The sequence below is a fragment of the Zonotrichia albicollis genome, chromosome 6 (assembly GCF_047830755.1).
Source record: "Zonotrichia albicollis isolate bZonAlb1 chromosome 6, bZonAlb1.hap1, whole genome shotgun sequence".
Lineage (NCBI taxonomy): Eukaryota > Metazoa > Chordata > Aves > Passeriformes > Passerellidae > Zonotrichia > Zonotrichia albicollis.
Genome location: NC_133824.1, coordinates 44,998,687 through 45,021,323, shown reverse-complemented (window position 1 = coordinate 45,021,323; position 22,637 = coordinate 44,998,687). Strand labels below are relative to the sequence as shown.

General features: G+C 40.2%; 1 protein-coding gene, 1 long non-coding RNA gene and 1 other non-coding gene across 3 annotated transcripts in view; 1 reads left to right on the top strand and 2 right to left on the bottom strand.

Moving 5' to 3' along the window:
- Positions 1-99: 99 nt before the first annotated feature.
- LOC141729385 (uncharacterized) lies at positions 100-13,439 on the top strand. The gene is made up of 3 exons (XR_012580875.1): positions 100-448; positions 6,056-6,151; positions 13,256-13,439. It is a non-coding gene; the product is annotated as an uncharacterized LOC141729385 (long non-coding RNA).
- Positions 1,517-22,637, bottom strand: part of IPO7 (importin 7) — a 35,542-nt gene continuing 14,421 nt past the window's right edge. The window contains exons 7-25 of the mRNA XM_005486648.4: positions 22,404-22,498; positions 22,217-22,301; positions 19,066-19,200; positions 18,462-18,561; positions 17,432-17,508; positions 16,972-17,088; positions 16,102-16,191; positions 15,439-15,604; positions 14,547-14,707; positions 13,583-13,711; positions 11,862-11,928; positions 11,658-11,783; positions 11,269-11,366; positions 9,795-9,890; positions 8,864-9,084; positions 8,553-8,758; positions 7,978-8,184; positions 7,484-7,600; positions 1,517-4,306 (exon numbers count right to left, since the gene is read on the bottom strand). Coding sequence (XP_005486705.1) covers positions 4,209-4,306; positions 7,484-7,600; positions 7,978-8,184; positions 8,553-8,758; positions 8,864-9,084; positions 9,795-9,890; positions 11,269-11,366; positions 11,658-11,783; positions 11,862-11,928; positions 13,583-13,711; positions 14,547-14,707; positions 15,439-15,604; positions 16,102-16,191; positions 16,972-17,088; positions 17,432-17,508; positions 18,462-18,561; positions 19,066-19,200; positions 22,217-22,301; positions 22,404-22,498 — 2,391 coding nt within the window. The 3' untranslated portion in view covers positions 1,517-4,208. The remainder of the gene's footprint in view (positions 4,307-7,483; positions 7,601-7,977; positions 8,185-8,552; positions 8,759-8,863; positions 9,085-9,794; positions 9,891-11,268; positions 11,367-11,657; positions 11,784-11,861; positions 11,929-13,582; positions 13,712-14,546; positions 14,708-15,438; positions 15,605-16,101; positions 16,192-16,971; positions 17,089-17,431; positions 17,509-18,461; positions 18,562-19,065; positions 19,201-22,216; positions 22,302-22,403; positions 22,499-22,637) is intronic.
- On the bottom strand, positions 15,752-15,932 carry LOC113459229 (small nucleolar RNA SNORA23). Its single transcript, XR_003380279.1, has one exon. It is a non-coding gene; the product is annotated as a small nucleolar RNA SNORA23 (small nucleolar RNA).

Genomic DNA, 22,637 nt, shown 5'->3' with positions numbered 1-22,637 from the left:
CGGGCCGCGCGCCGGTGCCCATTGGCCGCGCGCCCGCGGCCCCGCCCCGCGGCTTCATGGCGACGCGGCTGTGCCGGGCGCGGGGCCGCCGCCATTTTGTGCAGCGGGCAGCGAGGCACCCGCGCGCCAGCGGGGAGCGGCGCCATTTCCTGCCCTCCCCCGGCGCGCGCCGGCAGCGCCTGAGGCGCCGGGGACGGGGAGGGCATCGGGAGGGCACCGACTGCGGCCCCCGGGCCTCCGGGGAGCGGAGCCGGCACCACCGGGGCCATCCGCTCTCCCCTGGGCCGTGCGCGGGCCCGCACGGCCGGGCCGGGGCCGGCGAGCGCTCTGCCCTTCCCTTGCCGGCCTCCTGCCGCGGTGTCTCCGGCTGCCATTCCAGCGGCTCTGAGGGACAAGGACGCTGTGCTTAAAGCTGTGCTTGGGAGTGTTGTCCTTAGGAGATTTTTAGGTATGGAAACGTGTAATAAATAGCTCAAGAGCTCCCAGTGTAAGGCAAGCAAAGCGTGTTACGGTTAATTCCGTAGGTGATTTATCATAAGACCCTGTTGTGAAGTTGACGTGAATTATTCCCATTGATGGGACAGTAAGCCCAGCTCTGATGGACTTATAAATCTTCCTGAACATGAGAGATGTAAAAAAAACCCCACATCTTGCTCCAGAAAAATAGTTTGAAATTCTTGCAGTCCAAAATTGTTGCGGTTGTACAAAAAGCCAAAAAAAAAAAAAAACCCTTATTCCCTAACAGGCCTAATGGCCAACAATTTTTCTAATTTAGTTTACTATTTCTTTATTTTAAATGTTAAGCCAAATCTAAGCTGCAGGCATCAGTTTGTTTCGAGGTACAGCAGCAGTGAAATACCCAAGATAAAATCCTGTTTCTGATTTGCCAACTCCCAATAATAGATTATTATAATCTCTGCAAAATATGGCAATCTCTGCTTCCCATTCTGAAGTGCTTTCTTTCCACCATCAGCAGTTCGCTATGAAAAAGCAGAAATACACAAACCAGTGACACACCATTTAAGATAAGGTTACATACTGACTGAAAAGTAACTGAAAATCAGCAGCAGACAAAGCTTTTCCACCTGGCTCGTTCTGGCTATGTAGAAGGTTCCACAGAAAAAAATAACCATTAAAACTTGTCAGGTATCCATTACTAGACATAATTAAAATCACCTGCATGTTTATTGGCAGATAGTAATTATTCCACTGCAGACTTGACAAATCTTTCAGTAACAGTTCTAGGCTACAGGAGATTGGAATAGAGCTTTGTGGTGCTAGGCTGATACATATTCATAATTCTTTGAAGACAGTGATTAAGGGAAAAATATTAACCCAGTATGTCAGCATTTAAAAAAATACCTCTTTTTTATATTTAACACAGTTGAAGAGAACTCTGGTTATGCCTTACATTTGGAATATTTTGGAGGGAAATACAAACCTGAGAGCTGTGCAATTTGAGCAGGACTCTAAGGATACAGCTACATTCAAAACACCACACTGAAATAAGTGAAGATAAGGATTTGCTTTAGATGTTTATTAATCCAAGGAGATCTTCCATAATAGAAAAAAAACCAGAGGCTTTAAATTTCCCAGCTCTTCCTTTAGACTTGCATTATCCTTGAAAATGGAATGGATAAGTGCAAGTTCTAGGAGGAAGATCAGCTTTTAATTTGACATATGTGTATCACTGAAATCGATATATTGCATCACAAAATGCGCTATCACCACCAACAACAATGCAAAATTGTTTTGCAATTTATATAAATACATTTCTTGGAGCAAAGGAAAGCAAAGTTCTAGATCCATTCTTAAAAAATATGCTCCTTGCTAGCCAGTCTAGTGACACATAAAAGCACCCTTGAAGTAAGACTGTATTCCTCACACCAAGGTAAAATTCTTCCCTTGACTTGTAAAATAGAATTGTTCCAGAACTGACAACAGCACTAAAATTGGTGATCTCCCCATATTGTTTTGTCATCTGCCTTATACATGAAGCCTTCTCACTGCTGCTGTCACATCTTCTGCCACAAGGCCCAGAATGGCTCCTCTGCCCTCAAAGCCTCTCCTGCATTTATAGGATGCATGCGAAGCTAAGCAGATACCCAACCAGCAGATGCTCAGAAATGATTTGTCAAACTGGGTGTTCCCAAGCAATGCAAGGAGAAGGCATGCTGGAAGCACTTCTGTCAGCTTTTTCTACAAAAATAAAACCCTGTCTAGAGCTTCCCTGGGGGCTGGGGCACGTCTGGAAGTGTCCATGAGTTACAGTCACAAAGCCCCAGTGAGTTCTGCTCTGTGCAGCCCCTAAGGATGCACAGCAACCACCCCAGGTATCACACCACCACGAGGATGGATATTCCCATCCAAGGCTTCTGCAGTCAGGCTTTTCCACCTCGGGTGCTTTGCTTTTCAAGTGTCCCTTTGGTATTGGGCCAGGGCTCCGTGTCCCACCTTGTCCCCTTTTGCTGCAGCCAGGCAGAGCCTGGGGCTGGGCAGCTCAGCAGGGAAACCCCAAAGCACCACCAAATGCTGCTAATCTGCTGATGCAAAAAACCACACCACACAGACCAATTTTCTGAAGACTGCATTTTGAGTATCATAATATATATATATGTGCATTTCATTTTTACAGATAAAAACTCAGTTTATTTTTAACCTGTATTTAAATTTTGGAGGCTTACATTAAATTAAGGTAGCTTGTTTAATATCAATTGTAACAGCAGGTGACATTTTTATATAAAAACAGCCTAAAGAAAAAAAAACAAAACAACCCTAACATTTGATTTCAAAGACCTGACACCAATGATCTCAAGGCAAGATCAACCGCCAATGGATTTGCTTTTAGAAAAGAAAAAGGGGGCATTTAAGCCAACCCATTCACAGCCTCTCCCTGCTGGCTTCTTCATACAGTGGTTTTGATAGTGGTCCCAGAGGGAACTGTATTTTGCCTCTCTAGCTAAAATACTAGTTACTATAGCAACTTCGAAGGAAGAAAATTGTGGCTTCAAAACTGAAAGATTGGCAAAACTTCAAATACACTGTCTGGATCAGGCAGACAACAGCACACACTAATGCTGCAAGTGCAAAAAGAGGGGGAATGAAATGCAGGAGTAGTGCACCTGCACTACCATGATCTGGAAAAAGAATATTCTGCACACTTGGGGAAAAAAATTGCATTTACATATACCATAGCCCAGATCAGCCAATGACACTGGTTTTTAATAGATTGCATGTGTAGGTGTTTCACCCACACACTTCAAGTGACTTTAAGAACTTCACGTCTCATTTACCTGCCTTAGAGAGGATAACTTTTCTTTGTGCTTACAGTACATATTTGTTCCATTTTCTAGCTCATACAGTGAGATCTTTAAAAAAAACAAAGGACATGGAGGGTGTTGCTATTTTTTCTTTAGCAGCAATGAAATATCACTAACCCCTTTTTACATATCCGAATTCAAGTCACAACCAGAGGTGACTGCACCACCAAGTCACCAGGTACAAAACTGCTAGTTCATTTTAAATTAATAACTTGAAATTATTTTCCCCAATACATCCCTTATTTTTTATTTTTATAAACAGCAAACATTTTGCTATTTTTGTACATAGGCTAGCAGGCTTATTTCAATATGAAAGTGCTAATTCATTTACAGATTTATCAGTTATGTAGTGCTACATTAAGTGTCCAATATTCTACATATGAACAATCTTGATAAATGGAAATGATGAAGATTAAGTAAGGCTATCTGATTACCTTATCTTATTTACATTAAAAGAATAGACACCCAGTAGTAGGGATAAAAGGGAAAGAAACTGGGCAAATACTCATACTGCCACAGGTGTAAAAATTAAAGTCTGCCTTCTAGCTTGTACTGTAAATGAGACATTTTAAATAGTCCTGCAGCCCGTGTCTAGTTTTTTTTCCTCAGAAAAAAAAAGCTGTCTTCACGACATCCCCTCTTGATTTCCGATCTCCAACGTGTGTCATTTGAAGCTTTAAATTCAGATTCTTCCTATCTTCAAAAAAACCTCTGGTTTGCTTTCCAGTATCAGGTTGAATGATCAGGTCCCACTTCTGGGGCTTTGTCCAATCTATTTATAAATTAGTTTAGAGTGAGTTGTAGATAACATGAACCAGTTCTGGAACCACTATTGGGAGGAACACAAGCTCTTCACTACAATCACACAGTAGCAGGAAAAGTGATAATTCAATTCATTCCTGGGGCAGGGCCTCCAAAATTAAATGAAGTTGGCACAACTGGAGCATTGAATTTGTATCCTCCATGCTTTTCGATCATTTTGGATTCTAAAACAAAACAAAAAACAGAAGGAAGAAGATTTAGTGTGTGTGTAGGGGGGAAGACAGACCAAGATTCTGTGTCTGACCCCTTTGGGTCTCTCAGAGATACAGGTTTAACCTGGGGATACCCAACCAAGGAACCAGCAGCCACAAGTGGACATGTGCCAGGCCCCACAGAACAGATGGACTGACTATTCACTTATTTGAACTTCTCAGTATTGTTACCACCATGCTTTCATGAATTTGTACCTTAAAAAGCCCACACTTTAGCTTCTGGACATGACTGTACTTTAGAAACAGGACCAGAAAGAATACTGCACTTATAAACTTGGTAACAGGCACACAATTCTTTCTGGTTAACATCAACAGACTGCAGTCTAATCAGTAACAGAGCGCATGCAACAAAGCAGTACACAGATATTGGCTACATTTTTGGTGTTCCTATCTCAATTCAACAATATAAGCAGAAACCACCACTGAAGCACCAGAAAAAGCCTTTTTACACATGCTGCTACCCAAGCAGGTCATTTGGACTTTAGGTTACTAGACCACAAAACCTAATTCTGAGAGAAAACTACCAAGTTGATCCCTTTTCATTTTCAACCAGAACTTAAGATCTTTAGACATATGAGGTGCACAAATCCATCACTGTAACTACCAGTGATTGTTACGGTGTTTGGTTTTACCATCCTTCAAACACTGCTGTAGGACAGAGATTACTGTAAACTGGTTTTAACAAGCTCTAATACATGGACAACTGAAAATCAGGTTGGTAATTTAGGTTGTACCTTTACTACAACCTAGATAATGCAGAAGGTGGCTTTGTATTATTCCCAGGCCAAGATAACAACTTAGTAATGCCTTATGTTGGTCTTAGAGCTTTCTCCTACATCAGAACAGTTGCAATCTCTCTGGGAATGCAGGTCAGCTCATATTATCTGGCAAATGTGCATTTTGGCTGTTTCTTTGGAAACAAGCCACAAAGATGTTGCCATGGCTAATGGAGCATGGGGGGAGAATCCCTCACAGCTCCACAGAAGACAAATCTGTCAGCATATGGAAATTCTTCTAAGCTACATTAATAAGGGAGAACTGTATTTCAAATCCTTCTAGTAGGATGTCCCCATGTGTGGTAAGTAGCCTAAATGTAGTATCAGTGTTCTGTCATAGTAGGCAAGAATTTCCCAAAGGGATATGCTTGCTTAAGTTAAACTTTACAACTTCTCTACAAAAAACAGTACAAAAAAAACCAACCAACCAAACATACACCTCAAAACTCTTTTGTCTCCATAAAATGCAGGAGTATAAATTACATCAAAAAATGTCTACTGCTTGACAGGAATCACAGTGAAACTGTAATTTATAATCATTAAAACTGGATCATTCTGGACCCAAACAAGCTTTGTGAGGTGATTTAGGCTGCTCTCTCATAAAAAGCACTTATAAAATGTGTATTCTTACTACCAATATTTTCACTGAAAAACTTATGAATTTCTGTTTTGAAACAGCTGTAGCAACTGCTGCTCACTAAGACACAGGATATGAGGCTGGACTGATCCCTCAACATGCAGTCTTGACTTAAGAGTGTTATATATATTGGCTTATGCTCCAAAGTGAAAACCTAGGAAAAAAGAAAAAAAAATATAAACTGAATAAAGATTTAAAAATCTCTATTCTATGTAATACTTAATAGGCTTAATGATGTGGCTTCACAGATGGTACTACTTTGATAATTTAGTATTCTCCTACCCACAGAATCCTTGTCTATCCCAGCTGGACTATGTGACATCTCAGGAAATCATCAGCCACTTGATGTGTTTGTTAACATACCTGGAGTTCAACTATCTTCAGGTAATGAAATAAATTGTTTTCAAGTCTAAGAAATTAGGACAAATATGCTTTTATTTCCTTGGCTACCTCCCAGGTGTTTCTAGCACTCCTCTCACCTGTGGTATTGCCACCCAGTTTGTGCATGGAGACTGGCAATTCTAAGAGCTTTCTAACAACCCAGTTCTGGTGGAGCCATTGTCAGGCTTGACTGCAAGGCCTGTTCTGTGCTCCTTGAGCACACCATCATCATCATCATCCTCAGTGTCACTTTCATGCTCCTTGAGCCCCCAGGGCAGGGCAGGCCCAGGAGGCAGTGAGGCAGTGTGTGTGAGGTGTGAGTACAGGGCAGGCCCAGGAGGCGGTGTGTGTGTGAGGTGTGAGCACAGGGCAGGCCCAGGAGGCGGTGTGTGTGTGAGGTGTGAGCACAGGGCAGGCCCAGGAGGCGGTGTGTGTGTGAGGTGTGAGCACAGGGCAGGCCCAGGAGGCGGTGTGTGTGTGAGGTGTGAGCACAGGGCAGGCCCAGGAGGCGGTGTGTGTGTGAGGTGTGAGCACAGGGCAGGCCCAGGAGGCGGTGTGTGTGTGAGGTGTGAGCACAGGGCAGGCCCAGGAGGCGGTGTGTGTGTGAGGTGTGAGCACAGGGCAGGCCCAGGAGGCGGTGTGTGTGAGGTGTGAGCACAGGGCAGGCCCAGGAGGCGGTGTGTGTGTGAGGTGTGAGCACAGGGCAGGCCCAGGAGGCGGTGTGTGTGTGAGGTGTGAGCACAGGGCAGGCCCAGGAGGCGGTGTGTGTGTGAGTGTGAGCACAGGGCAGGCCCAGGAGGCAGTGAGGCAGTGTGTGTGTGAGGTGTGAGCACAGGGCAGGCCCAGGAGGCAGTGAGGCAGTGTGTGTGTGAGGTGTGAGCACAGGGCAGGCCCAGGAGGCGGTGTGTGTGTGAGGTGTGAGCACAGGGCAGGCCCAGGAGGCAGTGAGGCAGTGTGTGTGTGAGGTGTGAGCACAGGGCAGGCCCAGGAGGCGGTGTGTGTGTGAGGTGTGAGCACAGGGCAGGCCCAGGAGGCAGTGAGGCAGTGTGTGTGTGAGGTGTGAGCACAGGGCAGGCCCAGGAGGCGGTGTGTGTGTGAGGTGTGAGCACAGGGCAGGCCCAGGAGGCAGTGAGGCAGTGTGTGTGTGAGGTGTGAGCACAGGGCAGGCCCAGGAGGCGGTGTGTGTGTGAGGTGTGAGCACAGGGCAGGCCCAGGAGGCAGTGAGGCAGTGTGTGTGTGAGGTGTGAGCACAGGGCAGGCCCAGGAGGTGGTGTGTGTGTGAGGTGCGAGCACAGGGCAGGCCCAGGAGGTGGTGTGTGTGTGAGGTGCAAGTACCGTGTGCTGCCCGCCGCTGGTCCGCCAGGGTGGCGATGTCCTGCAGCTGCTTCCTCTGCTCCTCGCTCAGGCCCTGTGTCAAAGCCTGGTACCACGCAGGGTTACGGTTCTGAATTGCTGCAGCACAGACAAAACACAAGCAAAAGGAAAGTGCTGATTAAAATGTTCTACAGCTCCAACCTTACTCACTCACTGCCCTTTTCATCAGAGTCATATTCTGTTATGGTTACATAATTCAAGACGCTTAAACACCAGTATAGCTTCTGACCTCTTCCCTACCACTATAAATTCATTCAAGCAACTCCCTCTGCTACAGAAGTTTAACAATGGCATCTCCTTTCCAAAGAAAGAAGTGGTTCAAGGCCATATTGGAAAGCCTGTTTGGAAGTTTTGAACAGGTTCTAGTTACACTAGAACTAGAACACTAGTTACTTTAGTGTACACTAAAGCTGAAGTGTAACTTATTGGCCGGGAAAAGAAATACAGTTACTTACTCTGAAAAATTGTTTTAAATATTTGATATTCATCAACAGGGTTATCTTCATCATCAATAATTGTGGAATACCCTTCCAAAGCAGTCTCTTCAGCATCATCTTCTTCCCAGTCTTCATCATCTCCATCTTCACCTGCCTGTTTCGCTAGAATTTCAAGATATTCTTGACCATCTTCATCAATGTCATCTTCATCACTCCCAAGCTCGTCTGAGTTAATTATAAACAAACAAAAGTTTATTTTTAAAATGTCAAGAACAATTCTTTAGAAATGTGGCTAATTAAGTAAAACAGGCAGTGGAAGTGGTAGCAATACTGTGCAGACCGGAAAGGGGGGAGCTCTTCTAACTCTGCCCTGGAAGAAGTCAGATTTTATGAGAGAGCAGAAAGTAATATATACTGTGCACTATATATACTATACAGATTTACTTAAAAGTTGTCAAAAGATGTCCAGTGTTCTACTGCAGTGCTTCATTTTTGGAATTAGAGTACTCAGAAAAATTTCACAAAGGAACTCAGTATCTCCATCAGAAAAAAATGAAACATACAAAATAACAACAAAGGTTCTGTCTCCATACCTGTTTCCTCATCATCTTCAGCTTCATCATCATCATCACTGTCATTTTCATGCTCTGCATGACAGGCATATGCTCTTTTCAATCCATTAAATAAAAGGATAAAAGCTGGCAGGATCTGCCCAGCAACTTGATTTAAAACCTGTGGTATTTGCTCCAGATTAATAAGAGCACACAAGCCAAGGACGCACATCTTTCTGTCATGGAGTCTACAAAACAGAAGAGTAGAACAGTCTCACGTTTTGTCAGGATTTCCAAGCAGGTCATACACAGGTGTACCACAGAGAATCATCTCCAGAAGTACAAGCACTTACCCCAGGAAACAGTCCACATCATTAAGCCACTGAGTTATGAAGTGATTGGTGACAGGCTCCACGTTATTGGGGAAACGAAGATTTTCCAAGGTGTTTAATAGCAAATGAGGATTGTAGTACAAAGCAGCTATGGCAACCTGGAGGCACATGGTTCGCAGTTCACTGGTTTTCACTTCTCTGGTCAGTCTCTCCAAGGCAGCTTCCACAAACAAGGGGATGCACTGGACAGTGAGAACATTCACACTCAGTGATCGAAAATAAAACTTGCCATTCTGTACTTCAGCAGTGTGGCACATAAACACAGATGGCATAAAACTGAGTCATTTTGAATTGCCAGCAGAAGTCAGATACAAAGATGAAATGAAAATGTGAAAATATTTAATCACATGGATTTTGTGACATCCTGCACAGCAAATGTAACTTCTGGTTCTATAATCTTGTATATTAAAAATGGAAAATACAGAAAATGTGTACACTACAAAGTCCAGAAAAATCAACTTATTTATCTCTCAAATTCCAACTACCATATGTACATAATGAAGTCCCTAGCCCCTCTATTATATTGATTTGGATTCTAGGAACTTCATTTTCATTCTTCATTATTTCAAAGCTATGAGGTTGACAAAATAATTTTCATTAAATATTCACTAGAATTAACTTAGAAGGAAATTAATTGCCTTTTTAGAACCAAGATGCTCCTCAGATGGCACTCTTCCAGACTCATAAAAACACCAGTTTTGCAGTGTCCTAAATTCTGGAGCCAAAGCATGCAGGAACTCTCTGCAGTGCTGTCAGTGAGTAACACTGACAGGATTATCAGTTGCACCACATGAAGTGCTCGTAACAAAACTCATCTTAATACATAATCAATTCATACTACACAATAAATATTTTAAAAGTATTAGTTTTAGCAACCAAAGTCATTACCAACCTGATCAATGCCACGCCCTTTACACTGAAGAATAATTACTTCTAACAGCTTTGCTGCATGACATTCTGCATCTTCTCCAGCAACTCCTGTAAGGACCTGAAACACAACCATTACTGGTGGTGTATCCCCTGGAGGAGTATTCTCTATACACTGCTTTGCTTTGAAAAGCTGGTATGAAATACCCCCTCTAACAATGCTAGCATTAACAGCCATCAGTGAAGCAGCCAGATCTACAGCAACGGCTCAGGGTGACAACCAGGGACTGGAAACTGCTGGAATTGGGCAAAACAAACCAAATGTACAAATATTCAAGAGCTCTATGGATGCTGAGCCTACCACAGTTACTGTAAAAGCATCAGCTGCCATTTTGCCAAGGATTATTTCCATAAACGAAAGAAAAACTTTCCTTATCCATCAATGTACTGAATTTTGTAGAAGTTTTATTTACAAAAACGGGCTATCCAGGTTTTGATACCTAAAACCTATGTTAAAAATCCACTGTGCTCCGCTAACACCAATCACTAAGTAGTCATGACAGGCTAATTTTATATACAAGATTCCAAGAAATTACAAATATCCTAATTGGCCTGGTTGCACCTTGTTTTCAAACAAAGGCTGGCAAGAGTTATTCACTAGTATTTATAGAATACTAAAATAGTTATTCCCTGTAATATTTAAACATCTTCAAAAGAATTACTCAGGAAATACCACGGGCAGCACAGCTGAGAGTTCACCAAAGCTCTTACATAGACATCACACCCCATATCCAGGAGTGGAAATCTGAAATCTCCACATCTTACTATTAGAGATGGTAAAGCATTAACACATATCTTATAAAAAAGTATTCCTTTCCTCACATGGTGCTAACACTCTGGAAAGCTGCATATTCTAGAATTTGACTGGACAAAGAAAGCCCAGTATTACAAATTAAAAGACAGAAACCCTGCCCAGAAGTGCCTGGACAGAGTCAGACCTACTGCATTCTGCTCCCAGCTTTCACCACTGACAAGGCACAAACTTGGGAAAACAACTTGCCATTCCTGTGCCTTTACCTTCCATCTCTGCACACTTCTTTAGCACACAGGTGTCAGACCTTCAGTACACATGCAACACGTGTATCCTGGCCATGGGGAGGCTACAAATCCCAGATGGAAGAATCCACCTACGTTTTGCAATCTGCCTTGCATGCCCATATGCACAAAGTGTATTGCACCAAACCTGCTTTGTTTATTCTGCTTTTGTTGTGTAGGATTTCTTTTTCCCTTCTGCCAAAAGCATGTATCTGAAATTTTGATGCAATCTCTTTAAATTTCTCTGCAATAACTTAGTTAATTTCAGGAATCTTAGATGATATTAGATAGCAAAATGCTTTAAAGAGCAGAAGTCAAAAGCTGCTGTGGAAAAAAGTACCCAGTTGAACATGGTTATTTCTTCAGAGACAGCAGGTTTTGTTACCACACAGGAATCTACTCACCTTCTTGCACATACTGTAGATCATTTCAAGATATTTTGTGTCTGACAGAAGTGTATCTGTATCAACAGTCACATAATTATGCAAGAGAGGCATCATATCTGTTAAAAAGAAGGATGATCACAGTTAGGTATCATCTGTGTGCTATTAAAATCAGGTTGAAATCTGTGTATTAATAATTACAGTTCTTGCTTAATGCTTGCCAAGATAAGCCTGCAAGTCATAGATGCCTTAGTAAAACAAGTCTGGTAGCAGCAACAGCAAAATAAAAATATTTTAAGTGTAACCTCACTTGAGTGCTTTGCTAAGATTTCAACATGATGCAATTCATTGTATGGCTGAAATTGCATTCAAGAAACCCTCTGGCTCCCTGATTTATTTACATTACTTACCAGTAAAATAATCAAAACCATCCTGCTGGAAGACTTCAAACACAAGAGGAAGAAGCTGCCACATTTGTGCAGAAACCTGTTGGCAGGTCAGACTATGAGCCAAGGAAAAGATCTCCTCGTAGAACTCTAAAACAAACAGAATCTAGGTAAATAGCATGCCAATGCCATGCACTTCTGAAAGTAAACCAGCAGAAGCACAGATACCTAATACATGCTGCTGCAAAACTGTTCCAATCACTTGCAAACAGATCCCTTCCAGCTGCTGGGTAATCTGAAAAATAAAATAAAATCAAAAAGAACTGGTAATGACTATTTTCAATACTTTGGAGTTGAAATGAAACACATTTTAAAATTTGTCAAAGCAGCTTCTATATATACAATACAGTTTTAAAGAACTATTAGAAATGCTTCACATTTTAGAGCACTAAATGTGTAAGAGCACAGCTCAGCTGTGCTCAGCACTCAGCTAAGGATTTGCAAGATAGCTTTCAATACAAGGTGGTTTTTGAGTACTGGAAGTATCTCATTATAGGGAATCCTTTAAAAAGAAAAGCCTGACTAACCCTCTGCACCAGTTCAGTCCCATTAAAACACCATGAGCAAATATATATAAAAGGAGTAAACAATTGAAATCACGGGAGATATCTCCTATCCCAGAAAAGAAATTAAACAAAACAAAACAAAAAAAAAAAAAAAAAAAAAAAAAACCACAAAAAAAAAACCCCAAAAACAAAAAACCCTCCAAAAAAAATCCTAAATACCAAACCACTTCCCAAACCTAACCTAGCTTAGGATGTTCATATGGTATGGAGACCACCAGTGTAAATGCTGGTCCTACAGATTCAGTCAATGTTTCCAGTTAGTATCTATTAGTCCATGGAATAGCTAACAAAACAGTCATTAACCTGTTGAGGGCACTCACCTTGCACAGGGACAAGTAAAGGCTGAGTTTCTGGTTTTAGCTATGCAGAACAGGATTTGAACCTAACCTGCTAAATACCATATCTCTTGGAACACTGGTCATCCTGTGGGAGATGTCTCTAAATATAAATGTTTACTGGTCAACATTTTCAAACTGAGTTCCTCAGGACTAGCATATCATTACACAGACTTTTAATTGAGAAGGCAAAGATTTGCTGACAGAAACAAGTACAAGCAGCTCTAGCAACTGAGCTGGTCCTTGGCGTGGCAGCACTGAATTCTTGGGAATTCCCTTGGGAATCTGATGCTGCTTCTTTAGTGAAGCCTTCAAAGCTCTACAGCTTATTACTGAACTTTTTAGTCACTAAAATCTATAATGTATTTCTTAAAAGTCTGTAGCTGACTTTGTCAATAAAGATTTTAATCAGAAATAGCATCTTTTGAAACTGGCTGTACTCTGGACAGAAGTGACTCCATTCAGTACACCAAAACCAAATGACAGAAGTTTTAATCCCAGGGGAAAATTCTCCAGGGCAGATGAAGCAGGTAAAATCCCCATCTCTGAGCACAGCCACAGGAGCTGTATTTACCCACATTGATTCTGTCTCAGAGAGCAAACCCAGTCAGCAGAGTCAATGTTTGCAGCTATGTGAAGCTTTATGTGCTTTTGTTTGAAGGGCAGACCTCATCAAATCCGACGTGTGTTCCCAGCTGAGCTGACAGAGCTCCACCTGCCACAGACACATTGCTTCTACTATTTGAACAGGAAGCTGGATTCTTATGGGAAATGCTCTGGCAACATTTATGCTCTATTACTGCATGCATTGCATTAGACAAGGGACCCACTCTGCTACAACTTGGCTACATGGTAAGTACTTCACTATTTTCTGTTTTAATATCTTTTTGGCCAAAAGGACAGTTTTTCATGTAACAGTGCTAGGACTATAAAAGACTTACAGTGTTCTTACACCATACATATCAGCTTTAAAATAATTTTTACTTACTTCTTTGTGATCTTCAACTACACTGAGAAGTGTATCGATAGTATTCAAGATTCCCATTGCTGTCACTGCTTTGTCATCACTGCCCTCTTCATCTGGACCAGTCTGGATAACCTGGTTAAATGTCATTGCCTGCAAGTAATAGCAGAACAACCCATAAATATGTCATTGAATTGTGAAAGTCTGGCACCCTACACAATTTCAGAAGGACTTCTGTGAGAAAATGTGTACAAGTAATAGAAGGTGACTGCTCTGCTCCAGAATTTCTTCTCAGGATAATAAAATTTGGATGTTAAATAATTGGAGCTGTCTTTACCCATTATCTACTCCTGAATAAAAATATGTAAATGACATGATGTCCCATGCAAAAGAATCCATTTTCCCTTGGTAAGTTCTCCTGACACAAGGTTTCCTCAGTAGCTGAACCAGACCAGAACACTTGGCAGGCATTCCCAGAGAGGACACACTGACACACTAACAATTCCATTTGAACTCCAAGGCCTTTAATAGGGAAGCACTGAGCTGACCTCTGCTTTTGCAGACATCAATAAAACTTGCTAGATATGGCCATTCAAGCTCTGAATTTCTCCTGCAGATTCAACTTTATTTTCGCACCAAACTTTTAATTTAAAATTTACTCTTTAATTTAATATTTTAAAGCAGCCAACCTAAGTGACATTTTAGAGACTACCTAAAATGTACTACCAATTTCATTATTACCACTATCAGGAGAAAATATGCAAAGATTTCACAAACATTTCTAGAATTGTTCTTAGAGAAATTTCTACTCAGTGTAAGTTATGAAGCCACTTCTGATGAAACACTGTCTAAATGTAAAGAAAATTACTTGTATCAATGCACTTAGACTGGAGTAACAGCCATTAATTGATGGTCATACTCAACTATCAATTTTAAATATCAATCTTTCCCATATTAAAGATCTTCCCAAGCCACTGTAAAGTCTCACCAAATGCTGTGTCATTTCTACTGCAATTGGGGTAACTTCTTCACTATATTCACAGATCATCTTCTGAATCACATTAGTAAGATCATCATTTTCAGTCTCTCTTATAATATGAAGCAAAGCTTGCATTACAGGTCTAATGAATGGAGTAATATATTCTTTAGCTGTAAAACAGGTGGAATGTTTGAATTAACATTCTTAGAAAACCACAGATCAGTTTAAGAACCTACATCTCAAATAACTTTATTTACTGCTTCAGCATTAACACACCAAAACCATGAGTAGAATAAATCATTATAGCAATACTACCATTCAGAACAAATTTTAATAATATATAACAAGAGGATTGAAATTTAAGTATGAAAACCAGAGCACTGTGGTCTGAATTAATAAAATGCAAGATCACTGATCAATGCAAATGTTAATTGAATGGGAATGGGTACATATACACCTTTGTCAAATTACCTGAAGTATTAAATATATAGTTTATGTTTGCTTTGTGGCTTTTATGCCAGCTTCAGGAATACTAAGCCAAGTAAAACCTGCCTGGATCAGGATAGATTTTTTTCTTTAAATCTTAACATGAATGAATATATGCTGAGACTGATATTGCCACTGTATTTCTGATTCAATTATTAGGTGCTATAAAACTGGATTTACTGTACCATGAAGCTCTTGTTTACCACGTTTTAATAATCATGTCTTATAATGATAAGATGCAATTTATTTTAAAAAATTAAACTTTTCTAGCTGAAAACTAAGAGTAAATGATTACAAGTTACAATTGAAAGAGGGAAATTAACATCAGGGAAGAAGAGAACAAGTCTGCCTGAACACCACAAAGTTAACAACTATTCCATTAAAGCTTCTTGTGGCTGTAAGGAAAGGCTCCTACCTTTCTCTTGATTACTGATGAGAACTTGAAGAGCTATTGCAGCTTCCACTTTCACAGGCATTTCCCTATCATCTATCAGACACCTTCTCGTGAGTTCTAAAGCTGTCTGGAGATTCTGGTCACTTTTAAATTTGACTTCACAGAAATAATGAAGAACCCAGCAAGCCTGAAAAAAAGACATTGAAGAAATTCAGAGCTGCAAAAGCTACAAAGAGGATTACCAACTGCTTGTATACTCATAACCTACACAAATCATTGAATCCGAGGTGCAACTCCTGATGAATAAAGATACTGTAAGAGTTGTCAGGGATGAAGATGTCTGAGAGTGTGGAGGCTGGTCAGTGGGAGGCTGTCTTGCAGACATCACTAAACCAGTACTATGATCTCAGGTTCATCTTTGGCCACAGGTTTTGTGTGAGCAGTACAGTCTGTGTGCAAAACACACACAGACCCTACCACCAGCCACAGATGGGAAACTGTGCACACAGCGCTGCAGCCATTCCAAAACCACACATGCAAAAACTAGTACCCATCCCTGGCAAAGGTGTACAATTTATTATGGAAAAGGTGCAGAAAGAGAGCATCTGTGAGAGGGAAGAAGTTGCAGATTTCTGAATTCTTCAGTTGGAACAATGTATCTCAGTAAAGGCCACACTTTCTTACCCGAGCTCTCATGTAACCCAGATCACTGCTGAAGAGAGGGAACACATGATTCTGCAACATATATTCCATCTGATCCTTATAGATCTTTTTCTGTCAAAATATGAAAGGAAGCACATCAGTTTAAAACTTCATATCAACATGTATTTCTATCCCATTAAAAAAAGTCACACATGATAAAGTGTGAAGAGTGTAACAAACCCTCAGACTTTTCACTTATCCCTTTTTTAAAATCAATTATGCAACAATGATCTCCTATATTAGTAATTAAACTTGGATCCTACACGGATTTTTGAAATTTTCAGTCATAATAGTGACACCTTTCTCCCCAGCCATTTTTTGACCCCAAGAGGCACCTTTCTGTTGGCAGCACATTGGCACCAAAAGTAAAAGTGGTCAGGGAAAGTGCTTAGAGCTGTGGTCCAAATACAAGTCCATGCCATGCATGTATTTTGCTACCATTTTAACCAAGTAACATCTTTAATTTCATTTTATTTCCTCTCTTCTAGACACAAAACCCAGTCATTAAATAAACCGCCTCTGACTGGATGCACTTTTTTCCTTTCTTCCACAAGAAGAGGGAATGTAATTAAGTGAAGCACAGAAATGGTGTAGTAATTCTCACCAGAAGCACAGAACTTAATAACTGAACTTGAACATGACCTATAAAACTTCGGTAATTAAGTAATTAAGCTGACATTAAACCCAAAACAATTAAGTTCAACAGCTTAAAAAAAACTGGCAGCAATTCAGAAACTTGTGAACTCTGAGCTATTTGCATTACTTCTAAGGCACTATATGTTAGAGACAGCATAGGAGGGGAAAAAAAAAAAAAAAAGGCATGAAAAGAATCACTAGATTTGTTTTGCTTACTTTTAGGAGAATTTCAGCCAAAGAACCAATCATATGTAAAGCACCATCCTTCTTGCGAGGATCAGCATTTGGCTCCGTGAGGATTTGATAACAAAAGCCCATTGTCTTCTGCAGGACCTAGATTACATGTAAGGTCAGTCACAGAATTCCAGTCAATCACCCAGGTACCATTCTCTGTGCTCTGAAATGCTACAATATCTAACAGCCTTCCCCAAGCCTGGAATGTGGGCAATGTTTTGTGCCTTTGTTATAAACACACAATATTCTGTCAAGAATAGGTCCTAGGGGAATTTGCAAATACAAAAAACCATAAATAGACCAGTACAAAATAAATCTGGAATTTCAAATTTTAGCGTACCATGATATGAGAGCAGAAAAGTAAAACTTTGAATAATGGCTCTTTCAGCAAATAAACTGAATTTCGCTGGTGGTATTTCAGTATAATCCTTGAACAACTTACCTCTTTCCTTTTACTACACGATGTAAACAATAATGTCTGAGCAGCAGTTGTTGGAGAAATGAAGTCTTCAAATACATCTGTTAAATAACATTGTAACAGTTTTAAATACCAGTCCTTTACTACAGTTCATGATCCCAATGTATTTAATATGAAAAAAGAGTAACATGTGGTTGGATACATATGGGTTATGTTTTTCATGATGACTGCCTCTACATGTCTAATTTGAAGTTCTATGTCTCTTATTTTTAAGATAAATCTTTTTCAAAAGTAGAAGCAGACACAACAGTCAAGTTTGGACATGGATGTTATTCGATCTACAGGCCAGCACACAGAATTAATTGGGTTAAAAAATGCTCTGTTTCTCATTTCTCTGCAGAAGAGGATTATCAGAGCCTTGTGCAATACCTGTAGTGTTTACAGGTATGCCTCTGACCTGAGGGATAAAAACTCTCAAACCCCTCAAGATTCCTTGTTCTAAACATAAACATTCCTAGTGAAGGGAAGAATTTGTTCAGGGAGTCTGAAGTATTTTTGTTTGTTCCCAGCCTCAGAGGACTGCACTGACTAAGAGTAAACCCCAACACAAAGTAGCAGAGCACAGGAGGTGAAATGGGACAAGTCTGGAATGCCAAGCTTACTCCATAAGGTGTCATTTACTACTGGGGTAAATCTGCTCTGAACTGTGCCATGGGTGAAATTCCCTAAGAAATCCAGGGCCTGAAATATTAGCTGTTTATGGCACAACGTCTAAATGACATTAAATTTATGTAGTTGTTGCTAGCAAGACCAGGACTGTTTGATTTGCAATAAAAACTTTGTAACTGTAAATGAAATACTTTCACTCCTGTGCCACTGCTGACTGTTGTATCCTCTCTCCTTTCCTGCAATATGTCCAACTTCTATTTGGTTAATACACTGTGTTTCTCTCCTTTTTTAAGATTAAATCCACCTGTTTTCACAAAAACACTCCATAAAATCCCATCCTTTGCGTGAAACCATTTTTTAACATGAGTAGATTTCAAAGGCTCACCAAATTTCATGCGGATATATTCATATGGATCTTCTTGCCAAAGCTCTTCATCAGCATCTGTATAGCACATCAATGGGAAAATAACATCTTGGATGATTCCCTGGAATAAAGAGATTGAAAGCAGGTTAGCACTACTAAATCAATCTCTGTATTCTGTCCTGTATTTTATAGATTTTCTCCATCCTGGTGGTAACATTCTAAAGCTATTTGGATTTAGAGTGGATTTATGTGGCACTTTACAAAAAACCACATCTTTTGTGTTTAGGCAGAGTTACAACACAACAAAAGATACTAGACTGGCTTTGGATAATGACATGTGGAGATGATTTAATGCCACAAATTCAGCACCTAACACCATCTCCAAATATGCTGTGTTAGACTGTAATCTTTAATAAATTAAAACACAAAGGAGAGACAGCAATAAATTAGTGGCTTTGCTCATGTTTCAAGGTAACCTTCATTAAACTGGCTTAAACTCTTTCCACCAGTAATTTATAAGAGAAGTGCCTAAAATGTGAATTGTAGCAAGGCTGGAAACACTCTACAGTAGACTGACTAATGTACTCCTGAGTCATCTAAGTATTAAACCCCAAAACTGGCTTACTTGAATATGAGGTTTCAGATTCCTCCAGGTGACTGCATGAGACACTCCTTGATTGATGTAATTTAGTGTTTGCTGCAGAACTCTAGGAGCCATGTACTGCTTTTCCTTGTATTGATACAGCACCTTCAGCAACACCTAGAGAAATCAGATCTCATCAGTGTCTTATACTGAGCATAGCCCATTTTCACCACAATTCTACCCTCCCTCACTAGCCTACATAAGAACCCCTCAAAACCGAACAAAACCCCCATTTATTCATTAGGCTAAAATGGGTACTGACTAAGCCTTCTACCAAATGTCATTGTTAATTTTGTAAGACAATTTGCAGCTCATATTGGGTGCTTGCACATCTTTTAAAAATACCATCCTTTAATAACACAAACCATACATGCTAATTCACCACCAACACACCCCAGGGGGCTTTGCCCTCTGCCTCTGAGGTTTATTTTTCCATCTTCACTCTTTGGGGGCAGAAATTCCCACCCAGCCACTGGATCAGAACACTCCACACTCACAGTCTGATCAGTGCCTGTGCTGCCTCACAGAGCTGAGCTATGTGTGTGTGTGTGGAGTGATCCAGCAGGCAGTCACTCACTCCCTTTGGCCTCCTGGCCTCAACTCTTCTGCAGTGGCATCCAGAACTCCTTCACAGGGATCCACCTGTGTTCAAGTCCATGGCTCTCCACAAATAAGGTCATGAAAAGGACATGGGACTATGACTAGTAATTAAATTACAGCTTACAGGAGAGCTTTGCATGGGTAATGCAAAGGGAATTCCCTAGAGCCCAATCCAGGTCAGTGGAAACACTGCACCTTCAGAAGCAGCATGACTAACTGGAGAGAAATGGCAAATTCCACTGCCAGGATTTCATTTCACTCTTCACACAAAAGAAACATTTTTTAAAACCCCAACCAAAAGGAGCTGGAAAGATATTGATCAATCTGTAATACTACCAAAATAAAAATCTAGGGAAAACAAGATTCATTATTTTGGAAATGAATGCTGCTCATACCATTGATTACACAGAGACTGAAGTGTTTTTCCCAAAGGAATTGCCTTGTACTTCAGTTTAAGGAGGATGCACTCGTTCATCAAAATATTCACAGCTTTACAAAGTTTTATGCTCCAGATGCTTTATCACTTCCCAAAGTTTGAACTGCTCATGTTTAGAAACCTCCAGGATTTAGAGAGAAATTACTTGGTACCAACACCTGAGTACAAGGTTTGGTGGCATTAGGCATTGAGTTAGGATAGAAAAGAAGAGAGCAAAAGATCAGACTTGCAGGGTTTTTAGGACTATCCAAGAAGATGCATGTATTTTCATTATTCAGATGTAGTAGGTAAAGGTATTAAAAAATTAAGAAAATTTTTAAGAACTGCAGTGAGGAAAAAGAGCATGGACACTCTGGGGCAAATAAAATAAAATTCTGTGACAGTGCCAAGGAACTACAAGGCAGCAGTGTCCAACCAGGGCTTAGTTCTGGCTCCTGACAAGTGTCTTGAGCAAAACAGCTGCTAACAAAAGGGATAAATTCAGGGTATTCCAGCTAGGCAGCTCAGCCTGGTTTGGACAAACTAAGAAAGTTTAGCTAAAGTGAATGCTGAATGTACAGGATTTTTTTTTTGGAGGGGGCTAATCAATGAGAAGTACTTATGACAATAATATTAGCAGTATATTTCAAGTTCATACTTAAACCACCTGTAGTCTTATGCCTTATATTTATCTATTACTCCTTTATTAAAAGGGTGCAAACACTTTGGAGAATAGAGAGAACTCCATGAAACATTATGCACATTTATAGTCTTCAGTAATTCATTAATTTACAATTTCTGTGAAGAAACACATCCTGCTCAAAAATGCTCGACAACATTTGTTTCGCAGATTCCATGTCCTGAGCAGAGGCCCAAGAGCTATCTTCTGCAGAAAAATGGAGGGCAGGACCTTAACATGGTCTGTCTTCCTAAACAAGTTACATTATTGTTTAGGAACAAACCAAGCCAAATATTGATTTTTTAGCAGTTTTCTTTCAATACCTGAATTCTTAGGAGCTTCCTAGCTGCAATAACAATAAGGATCAAAATTGATTCAAAGAGAATGCAAAGAAAAACGAGCATTTTGTCAAACTTAAAATTATCTTTTCAAAGACTACTCACGGCCATAGCCCTTTGTCAGAACTTCATTTTATCTTGGTAGTGCAAAGCAACCAGTAAGGCCTTAAAGAACATGCAGTAATTGTCTGTCTAATGTCACCTAGAGGTGACAGGTGAGCACCTCAGCAAGCAAAGCTGACACCACTTCCCTGAGCAGAAGGTTGGGATATATTGCCTCACACTCCATGGGAAAAATGCTTTCCATACTTTGGCCAACCTTCAAAATGCATGGATTTATGAGACACTTTCTCTACATTTCCTCTTTAAAAAGTCCTGTAATTCATTATCATTTCATTAGAAATTAAGAGAACTGAAACTGAACCAAGAACTGTTTGTCTGACTCAAAGGCTTTGAAGAAAACATTTTGCACTGTGAGATTCTCATAAATCAACAGTCTATTCTATATTTTATATATATTTATATTTTAATCACCTTAAAATAAAGTTATTTATGATCCAAATAGGAGATAATTTTATAAAAACATACCTGAAGTAATTAATCCAAAGATTATTTGCATACAGCAGATTGTAAAACAGCACAAGTGGCAACCCCAAAACAGGGAGATGAGTGGAAAGGGAACATCAGAATTACCTGTCTATAAGAGAGCCTCTGCTTGATCAGGCTTTTGCAGAAGGCTGAAAATTTAGCATTTACAGACTTTAAGTAAAAATAATCTGTATCAGAGTTTAAAAGGTAGTTCTGAAGGCCAACTAAACCATGTACACCCAATCTCTTTCAGAAAGGAAAAAAATTGGTAGCATTTGTCTGAAGCTCATCTGAGGGCTTTTAGATGGAAAGTGGATTGTGATATGTGGCAAATGGATAATTTCGTTATCAGTCTTTTTTTTTAGCCCATTGACATCACTGCTTTCCATACCAATAAGCTTGGAAAAAACCTGTGAATAGGAGCAAGAAGCCTTTTCAGCAGATAATGAAATAAGCAATCAGTACTAACTCTAAACTTATCCTAGCACTCCCCCCACACTCAGTGTTTCTTACTTGCTGAACACCAACAGCGAAGGCCTTCAAGAAAACTTCAGCAAACTCATTGTACTCCTTGGAAACATTCCCAGGGCTTCCATACCTACAATTAGAAGCAAGTATGTAAACTAAAGGCTGCAGCAATATTACTGACTTGAATGTTTGCTTGGAGGCTTTTTAAAAATAATAATGGAAGAGAAAATACCTCTCAAAGAGCCTAGCTAAGATATGCAAAGCCCACTTCTTGCATTTCCACCAAGGCAACTCAGGTCTATCATCTTCATCAACCTGAAGGGTTTCCTTTAGGGGGAAAAAAAAGAGACATTATTTACCAATTATTCACAAAGACTTCAAATTATATGTATTTAGAACAACTACACAGTATATCTTGTTTTTAACCTGCCATTTGGACTTTTAGCTTAATAGAAGTATGAAGCAG